The 10,263-nt window shown below is 41.1% G+C and overlaps 1 protein-coding gene across 1 annotated transcript; it reads right to left on the reverse strand.

Moving 5' to 3' along the window:
• Window positions 1–49: 49 nt before the first annotated feature.
• On the reverse strand, window positions 50–724 carry LOC137247862 (uncharacterized). Its single transcript, XM_067778797.1, has one exon. The coding sequence runs from the start codon at window positions 605–607 to the stop codon at window positions 152–154; it is 456 nt and encodes a 151-aa protein (XP_067634898.1). The 5' UTR covers window positions 608–724; the 3' UTR covers window positions 50–151.
• Window positions 725–10,263: the final 9,539 nt, after the last annotated feature.

Consider the following 10,263-nt stretch of genomic DNA (forward strand, 5'->3'; position numbering starts at 1 on the left):
GACCAAAAAGAAATATAATCCAATTATCAACATTTTAAAGAAAAATGTATTTGATTTAAACACTACTGTGTAACCTCAAACTGAAGAATTTTATTGTTTCGATAATTTCCTTAGAGCTACGTAATCACATGAACATTCCTTTAGCCATCAACTAATAACATTCATTTTGTATTGAACGTTCCAGTGCAAAATTATACTCCTCAGTTTCGTCTATTGACATTTGGCGAGTCAGCAATGCTAAAATGCTATCTACTTGCAATTGTGTTACCTCAAAGTCACTTTTGGAGCTGAGTTGCGGCGCCAACTGAAATGGTACCCCGTGAACATATGGCACTGGCGTTGCGTTATCACTCCCACTATATTTTGGTAGATACCCTGGCGTTTGTGCAGGAAGCCTTCCCCAAGGTATAGAAGGCATTGGAGGATATATTACCATACCTTGCGACGAAAGCTTACTATGATCGTCTAACGGCTTTCGTTCTACAAAAATGAAGTCGTCTGAGCCACAGCCACCGTCATTCGTTTGTGTAGGATCTGCTGGCCCTTGGATAGCTTCCTCTGGTGATATATCTACGCTTTGTTTCTTCTTTGCGAAAAACGATAGCATTTTTTATGAAAAAAAAACTGATTCGATGTTCTGCGCTGTTTTTTTTATGTTCCAAAAATTACTTATTCTACGTAGCGTTCTTTTGTAAACCATAGCATAGATGAATGGCTTTGCAACTCTTTGTTTCATAGATGAATGGATTTGCAACTCTTTGTTTCGAGAGAGCGCTGTCAAAATGCACATTTTTTATAACATTTATCAATGATGCCACTCTAAACAAAAATGAATGGATCTGAAAATGGGGATTTTTGACATACATTTCGGCGATTATAGTTTCAATCATTTAATAAAATAATAGTCGTAAAATATTTATTTGCTTAAAGTTATTTTACAATAATACGACTAGCTAGAGTTAAATATAAACAAATCGAAGTAAAATTTACATTTCGATTAAATTAATTAGTCAAATATTGTAACGCATTTAACTCGCAGTGAAAACCATATATTCTTTTGAAATTTCAGTAAATCGGACCTATGATATAATAGTTAACATTATTTAATGGATAGGGCTTATTGTGCATGTCTGGCGTTCCAGGTTCTGTGATCAAAATGGACTGGTTGCATCGGGAGTTCATATTTACAAAACCTATTTTTAGTGATAACTTTTGAATGGGAAATAATATTTACCCTCCGCCTTCGAACTAATAATATTTACACTAAAACAAGTATTTTTATCCTTTTTTCCATAATTTTTGAACGCTATTCTACAGTTGTAGGTCAAACTAAAGTTTAACAAAATTTTTGGCACGTTTTTCGTTTTGGCTGGCACATTTTGTGTTCTGGCACCCGCTTCAGCTGGCGCGAGGGATTTATCTGTGATTGTTGCCAGCAACAACTAGAAGATAAATCCCTCGTGAGAGCGAAAATATGAGAGCGTAAGCAAAAGATTCGTATCAATCTAATCTATGCTTTGTTTCGAGAGAGCGCTGTCAAAATGCACATTTTTTATAACATTTATCAATGATGCCACTCCAAACAAAAATGAGTAGATCTGAAAATGGGGATTTTTGACATACATTTCGGCGATTATGTTTCAATCATTTAATAAAATGATAGTCGTAAAATATTTATTTCCTTAAAGTTATTTTACAATAATACGACTATTTAGAGTTAAATATAAACAAATGTAAGTAAAATTTACATTTCGATTAAATTAATTAGTCAAATATTGTAACGCATTTAACTCGCAGTGAAAACCATATATTCTTTTGAAATTTCAGTAAATCGGACCTATGATATAATAGTTAACATTATTTAATGGATAGGGCTTATCCTACATGTCTGGCGTTCCAGGTTCTGTGATCAAAATGGACTGGTTGCACCGGAGTTCATATTTACAAAACCTATTTTTAGTGATAACTTTTGCATGGGAAATAATTTTTACCCTCCGCCTTCGAACTAATAATACTTACACTAAAATAAGCATTTTTATCCTTTTTCCCATTATTTTTGAACGCTATTCTACAGTTGTAGGTCAAACTAAAGTTTACCAAAATTGTTGGCACGTTTTTCGTTTTGGCTGACACATTTTTTTTTCTGGCACTCGCTTCAGCTGGCGCGAGGGATTTATCTGTGATTGTTGCCAGCAACAACTAGAAGATAAATCCCTCGTGAGAGCGAAAATATGAGAGCGTAAGCAAAAGATTCGTATCAATCTAATCTATGACCATAGTGCATTGCACAGGTTTACAACATAGTGTACAAGTATGATATGTATGAGAGGGAAACAATTTCTTTCCCTTTCTAACACACGGCAGTTTGACACTTCGGTCAGTGTCAAACTAGCGTGAACCCAGTGGAACCTGCGTGGAACATGAGTTTTGACACTGAACGAAGTGTCAAAATTACCGGGGTTGCTTCGTCGAAAGCGACACAGGGAAGCACAAAAGGGATCGGAATATCAGATATGGGTTGTTGTGATGGTAAATTTCTTTTAACGAATTTAGTAGGAAATTTTAAGTGCACCCATGTGGGTCCTTCAGAAAATTATAAAAAAGTCTTCAATTGGGGTATCTGAGGACGCGTAGTTATTTCAGTATTAAGAATACAAACACGGGAGTTAAGTTTTTCTACCCGTTCAAAAGTTCTCCGCGAAAAACAGTTTGAAACCGAGGTCGACTGCAATAACCCGTCCAAAAAAGCGGAAAGAAAAATGAATAGATGTGTTTTGTCCTGTTGTCAATAGTCCGAAGATAAAAAGTATTCGAATTATTGGAAGCGAGGCAAAAACGCGTCTATTAATACCGAACAAGAACAAGAACAAGCATTTTATCAGGTGAGCGTGGCTGTGTATGTGCGTGCTGCAACATATCCTACTTGTAGACCTGTACAATGCCATAGTGTACCTATACAAGTGTGTCAGCTAAGCGATAAACGTAAAAACTACAAACAGCCTCGCTCACCTGATGCAAATCTCAGGTCTAGAGTTGCATTTTTGGTACGCAAGAGTACTTCAAGCTGAGTTGCATTTGATAGTTTAATAAAACTTTGTAGTATTTATAGATAAAATAGATGCATATATTTCTGCGGAAATAAGAATACTAGAAGTTTTGTAGCCTGCAACAACATACGGAAAGCAAAATTTATTTAAATTAGAGTCAAAATATAAAGCGCCACACGTGTAACATGGAAAAATTTCACTTCTAAGGCTGTTTATACAAATGCATAAGGGAAAAATTATATAAACCCTTTGGTCGCTTCAAAGCAAAGATAACGTACGGCGTTTCATTGTTTTTCGTCTGGCGTTGTCAAAGCGTAGGCACGCAACCAAAGCATTTATGTAAATTTTTCGATACATCGCCCGACAGATGAACTAATGAATGCAACACAACCAAAGCTTCTGTGTAAATCCACCTTAACTTTTGTAGCTGTGAAAGTCTCCGGCAAATAAAATGGTGCTGTAAGTGCAAACAAATGAAACTCCTATATGACACTACATTATTTTCTATGTAGTTTTCTAGTATTTTCTCTTATATTTTTGTCGAGGGAGCCAATAAGGTTTCAGTACTGGTGTAAGTGTGTGAACTATATTTAAAAAAAACTGACGAAATACAAGAAAAATACAACGTAGTTCATTAAAAACAAACAAGCCAGGTTGTATTTCGATAGGGTTTTTGACATTAGGCCGTTTTTTCTTTATTTTTTCTGACAAATGAATATTTTGTTTTTAGTTTTAAAATTTTGTACATAAAAACACAACTAAATTCATAGTGTAAATTGTGTGTGCAAATGAGTTTTCAATAAGTGTACATTTTTCAGTTTTTCATAGCTAAGGAATTGACCTCCAGATTCTTGTGTTACACAAATATAGTGAACTTTTGTACAGAAATTCAAATTAAAAAGTTTTTCACAATAATTTGAAAAACTCTACGTTTTCTCTGTTTTTTGCACTTAAAGGAGTAACCTTCCGTAATAAATTAAACTTTTAATGAAAATCAATAACTCTGAACTGAACACTTTTCGCCATGATATAAAATTAAAATGCTGTGGAACAGGAGCAACACTTGTGACTACATAAACCCTGTTTCAATCTTTTACGTCTCTGCACAGAACCCTAATTGACCGTTTTCAGCCGAAACAACAATGGGAACCCAGATTTTCCCGTTATGCTCACTTAAGCGGGTGCCTGTCAGAAAGAAGTCAACACACTTGTACTTGTACACTATGTTGTAAACCTTAATGCGATAGTATAACTCACAACAATGTTTTCGTGTTCTGTCCCATGCAAAAAAATCGAACTTTTGCGATATCGAGCAAATTGGTGTCAAAAGTAGTAATGGCCGAGCCACAATGATGTTGAATCAGATACGTTCAACGGAATCTTATGCATGCCAATAAACCTTTTATTTTGAAAATTTTGTGCACTTGTGGAACGAAAATCAACCTTCTCGTGAAAGAAATGAGCCAAAAGAGCGTACAAAATTTTTTCTGCTATATTTTCAATACATTTTGAAAATTTTTGGTGACAAAATGAAAAAAAAAGTCAACAATAACATCTTAAACTTACTGCTTTGTGTTTTGAATTTTATTTTTTCATTAACATTTTTTACAATAAAAACAATGCAAATAACACGTAAAAATTATTTCGCGCTCTGATGGTTCACTTATTTCACAAGAAAGTCGATTTTAGTTGTGTATTATGTCAGGGTGTGGGCGTTCACCGTGTTGGGCTTTGAGCGCACCTTGTCCCGCTCGATTGTGGGAGCAGGGAGCAAAGGGACCAAAGGCGACGCCTCCTAAGGTATGCAAGGAAGTAAGGTAATGATGATCGAGATATCCGCTATTGTGAATGATGACTAAGTCTGATATCTTCTGCATAGACGTCAAAATTCCAAAGTGATTGGATCACCTGATTTGTACTTGCCTATCGCTGTCTCATTCTGTATCTCTTTCTATCACCCGCTGAAGATAGGCGCCGCCATATTGAACACCCTGTCGTAACGCTAAAAAGTAGCCATATTGAACATCCTGTCAGGCAGTTGACAGATATCACACTTAGTCATCATTCACAATGAAATCCGCCCCGCATCAAGGTGGACTATGGTTAAAGGGTCATAACCAGATAAAACAGCTGATCGAACCTACCTTATGGAAACAATGTAATCGATTAATGGTGCAATAACATAACGCTAACGCCATAACCATACCATAGCCAATTGGTTTTTGGTTTCTCGCCATATCCATAACCTGAAAATATTTGAGTTGGTAAATTTAATAACTTTTTTTAGATTTTATTCATTGTTTTGGATACGTTATGACTAAGAGACTTTTTTTTTGTGGAACATGTTTGTAATTTTTTGTTTATTTCTTGATTTTTATGAAATTTTAACGACTTTTAGGTTAAGGCACCATTAATCGATCAGCTGTCAACGCACGATGCTGCATCTAAAATCTTATCGGACCTTTTAAGTCTAGGGTAAAGGCCAAGCTTTACCCTGCAAAAATTCCGGGTGCTCCATGCATGCATGTATGGAGTACTCGCTATGGACCAAGCGAGTGCTCCAAAATTAACCAAAATTCATACAAAAAATATGGTACAATTAACATTGCGATGTCCCAGGACTGGACCATATACTCCAGCTCCGCATTACATCAGAGTAATCCATGGAGTACCCACAGTCCAATAAACATCGTGTAGTGATTACAATCGTTAAAAACGAGCAATGATTAGCTTACAATACGTACGTGTAGAAACATGAGTTGGTCCATTGCTGCATTACAGTTGTTGCTGTTGTTGTAGCGATAAGGTCGCTCCCCGAAGGCTTTGGGGAGTGTTATCGATGTGATGGTCATTTGCCGGATACAGATCCGATACCACAGCACTATTAAGGTGCTAGCCCGACCATCTCGGGAACGATTTATGTGGCCACATTAAACCTTCAGGCCATTCCCTTCCTCCCCACCCCAAGTTCCATGAGAAGCTTGGGGTCGCCAGAGCCTCGACTGTTAGTGAAACAGGACTCGCCGCGGATAGGTAAGGTTGACAATTGGGTTTGGAGAAGCTATATATTTCGCTGGCAACCTGAAGGGTTGCGCTACACAGTCCCTTGAATCTGGTATTTTAGTCGCCTCTTACGACAGGCATACCTACCGCGGGTATATTCTGATCCTTAACCCGTTGGGGGGCTGCATTACAGTGGAGTATAATGGTAAGTACTCCAGTATGACACAAGTGGACCAGATAGATAGATAGATGTTGTGAGGTTAAGCACTGCCACCTATTGGTCTATTGTGCCCTCATTCTCTTTACAACACTTCATCCAAGCCGAGTTCTTGAAAATCCAGAATGGTTCTCGGCTTCAGAGAATGTATGTGGCTATTTTCTAATTTGGATGATCCTAGGATCCTAAGTCGTCGTCTCGCGACTGCATCACATTCCTTCAGGATGTGTTCTGCAGACTCATCTTCGGCATCACAGAATCAACAGAGGCTACTAGCCGATATACCCAATTTATGCATATGGCTCTTTAGCCTGCAGTGACCTGTGAGTATACCTGCTAAAATCCTAAGGCTACTTTTTGGGAGATTAATCATAGCCTTATATCGCTTTGAGTTGTACCCTCCCATTAGTTCCTTTGCCTGCCGAAGTCCTGGACTTTCATGCCAGTGTTGTTCTCTGAGGCACGCCTCCTTTTGTCTAAATTCCTCCCTTATTGTATGTGACCCTATTGTGACCATAGGCTCGGGACCTATTCGCTTTCCGGCCGCTGCCAACCCTGCAAGCTCGTCCGCTCGCTCGTTACCATCTAATCCTCTGTGTCCAGGTACCCATGCTAGACGGATGGTGTTATTAACTCCTAGACTGTTTAACCTCTCTACGCACTCAAGGACTGTTGATGATTTAATCTCAACTGAAGATAATGCCTTGAGTGCAGCTTGACTGTCGCTGAGTATAGCGCTTTTCTCGTTGGTATATCCCCGCTGTAAATTTATCTCTGCACACCGGCTTATGGCGAAAACTTCGGCTTGGAAGATGCTCGGATATTTTCCGAGTGGTAGGGATATTTTGGTTCGGGGGCCGAAGATCCCCGCTCCTATGCCCTCCGTTGTCTTCGAGCCATCGGTGCACCATATTATAGTATGTTCCTGGTGAAGCGCTTCATTCCTGGAGGTGTCCCACGAACATTTGTTCCCCAGCTCTATTTTGAAGCGCTTCCCAAACTTAATTATCTTCCTCGTATCATCTCTGGGAAGTTGGATAAGTGGAATCTGCTCCTGCAGCTTCGCCATGCTCCGTGGCTGTATCACTTTGCCTCTTCCACATCCCTGGCTGCCTGCTCAATTATTATATGTAGGGGCGTTAACTCAAGCAGCACCTCTATTGCTGCCGTCGGGCATGTTCGCATAGCTCCCGTAATGCAGACACACGCTAAGCGTTGAAGCCTCGTGAATGATTTTTGTACGGTCACCATGGTTGTCCTTGATGCCCACGCAACTGCTCCGTACACTATGATAGATCTTACTATCATAGTGTACATCCATCTTAGGATCTTTGGGCTGCATCCCCAGGATCTTCCTGCAATACGTCTGCACACCTTTATTGCTCTTGTAGCCTTTTATATGGTATTGTCGACGTGTTTCCTCCATAAGAGCTTAGAGTCAAACGTGACTCCCAAGTATTTCACCTCAGTCGTGTACTCCATCTGTACTCCATCCATTGTGATTTGCCTAATCCCGATTCACACTTTCGTGTGTCGTGTTGTCGAAAGCCCCCTCTATGTCCAAAAATGCGCATAGCGTTATCTCCCCGCGCTCGAACGCACTTTGGATTTCTATGGACAGTTGATACAATGCAGTTTCTGTCGACCTGCCTGTCCTAGGACAGCTCGATCGAGAGCCTTTGATCTAATCCCGTGTTCTACAATTTTCTACATTGCTTTCAGAGCAAAGGATGTCAGGCTTATAGGCCTAAAGGACTTTGGACTAGAGTAGTCCTTTTTTGCCACGTTAGGTATAAAGACCACTTTCGCTCTTCTCCACACTGTCGGGATGTATGCCAGTGCGAGGCTATCCTTCATAATCCTGGCCAGGTGTGGGATCAATTCCTCTCCCTGCTGCAGAAAGGCTGGATATATGCCATCCTCTCCCGGAGATTTGTAGTTCTGGAAAGACATTACTGCCCACTTAACTGTGCTGTCGCTGAAGAGTGCTTTGTCGAGGTTCCAATCTGTGGGTGTCGGTCTTACCTCCCGAACCTCATCCGGCGAGGTTTCCGAGGATGCGTCCGGGAAGAACGCTGCAAGCAGGGCATGTGCTCTTTCCTCCTCTGTCTTTGTATAGGTTCCATCGGGGAGTTTCATCGATAATCGCGTCTCCCTTTGGTCCTTGGTTAGGGTTTTATGAAGCCTTGCTGCCTCTGGAACTTCTGTTATACCCTCGCAAAATTTCCTGAAGCTCTCTCTTTTAGCTTTCCTAATCTCTTTGTTATATGTTGTTAGATTTTCTGTGTACTGTTCCCAGTTTCCCGTGCGTCTCGCTTGGTTGAAGAGTTTGCGCACGGTTTTCCTCATTTCCGAGAGCTTTACTCCCTGGGCCCTTTGATTCACGACAGTTAGAGTTATACGCTTCAATAATCATACTGTTGAAGTTGTTAACCCTCGTCTCTAATTCCATATAACTTGTTCCTCTGTTCCTATTCTCTATAGTAGCAAGATTTTCCTGTATTGTATTTCTGAACATATCCCAGTTTGTTTTCCTGGGATTTCGCTTTGGTGGTCCTTCTAGTGGTATAGCCCCGATGACAAACTGGATAATAAGATGGTCCGACATGGAGGGTTCAGAGGAAACCCCCCATCCAGAGACTAGCTCATCAGCCAGATCGTTACCCAGGGTTATATCCAGGACTTCCTCTCTAGACCTAGTGATGAAGGTTGGTGAATTCCCAACGTTGTATATACTTAGGTCATTACTAATAATAAATTCAAGAACGGACTCACCCCTTGAATTGGTGTCTGAGCTGTTCCATACCTCGTGGTGCGCATTGGCGTCGCATCCCATGATTAACGGTAATTTTGCCCGTCTGCAATATTCCGTCAGTTTCTTCACACCCTCTGGAGGGACCTTGTGGTTATCTCCCGCAAAATTGGCCACTGCGAAGACGATGTTCCTTGACTCTCCCTGTATTTCCATCACCGCCTGAACTGCTACGAGGTCTTGACTCATAAACTCTGTAATGCAAAAGTAGTTAATGGAATTGTTAAGCACTACACACGCTCTTGGTCTTTCCTGAGAAAGATCCCAAATTACCTTATTATTTCTCTCTTTTAAGCCTCTCACCTGACCCTTATACACCCAAGGTTCTTGGATGAGTGCTATGCCCAGATCTTCCGAGGCGAACCTGCGTGCTATTACTGCCGAAGCAGCTTTAACATGGTGCAGGTTGATCTGGGCAACCTTTGTGTGTGGGTCGGTCAGAGCTGAAACCTTAACGGCTCGTCCTCACCGGACAGCCGCAGGGTTTCCTCTCCTTTGTCCTCCAACCCTAGGTTCTCTAAATTCAGCCCTTCTAGTAGCTTCTGTGTTGAGGGAGCTTGCGTAGGCTCCTGACCGGTGATTAACCCGGGTGTTGCGCCTGTGGCTGAGGAGACGCTGGCTGGCCACTAGGTGGATGTTGTTGGTGCCTCTGCGATTTGCTCCCCAGTGTTCTGCGCTTGTGAGTGGGTTTGCTCCACACTAGCTGGGGCTTTTTGTTTCCAGGGTCTGACCGGGACCGGTAGTTCACCTTGAACCAGCTTCTTTTATATTGATAAATGATGACTCGTCGATAGCTACGTTTACCCGTAAGCCTCCCTCCTCGGCACTGCTGCTGATTATACGCCACAACGCGACATTTAAGAATGTGTTCTGTGCCTTCAGCAGTTTAAGCGCGAATTCCTGGTCATTGCTCCTGAGGAGATACATAGTGACGGTATGCGTCGGCGGTATATCATCCCCTTTCCTCATAATAAGGCAGGGCCCTCCCAACCCTGTAGAGTTGGTGTGATATTAGTCAGCCATTCGGCTGTTTGCTCATCCTTGCAGTCTACAAGGAGTAATCCTGGTCTAAAATATACACCGAAGAAGGCTAGAGATTGCTTTCCCCAACCCTTCGATACCTCAATCATTATGGTATCCTGCAGCCGCGTCAGCTCTTCCTGGCTCAGGACCTCCGCCGGACA

The sequence above is a fragment of the Eurosta solidaginis genome, chromosome 4 (genome assembly GCF_040869045.1).
Source record: "Eurosta solidaginis isolate ZX-2024a chromosome 4, ASM4086904v1, whole genome shotgun sequence".
Taxonomy (NCBI): Eukaryota; Metazoa; Arthropoda; class Insecta; order Diptera; family Tephritidae; genus Eurosta; species Eurosta solidaginis.

Bases quoted from the DNA above. Each gene is read 5' to 3' on its own strand.
- LOC137247862 (XM_067778797.1), bottom strand. From the start codon at position 607: ATGCTATCGTTTTTCGCAAAGAAGAAACAAAGCGTAGATATATCACCA.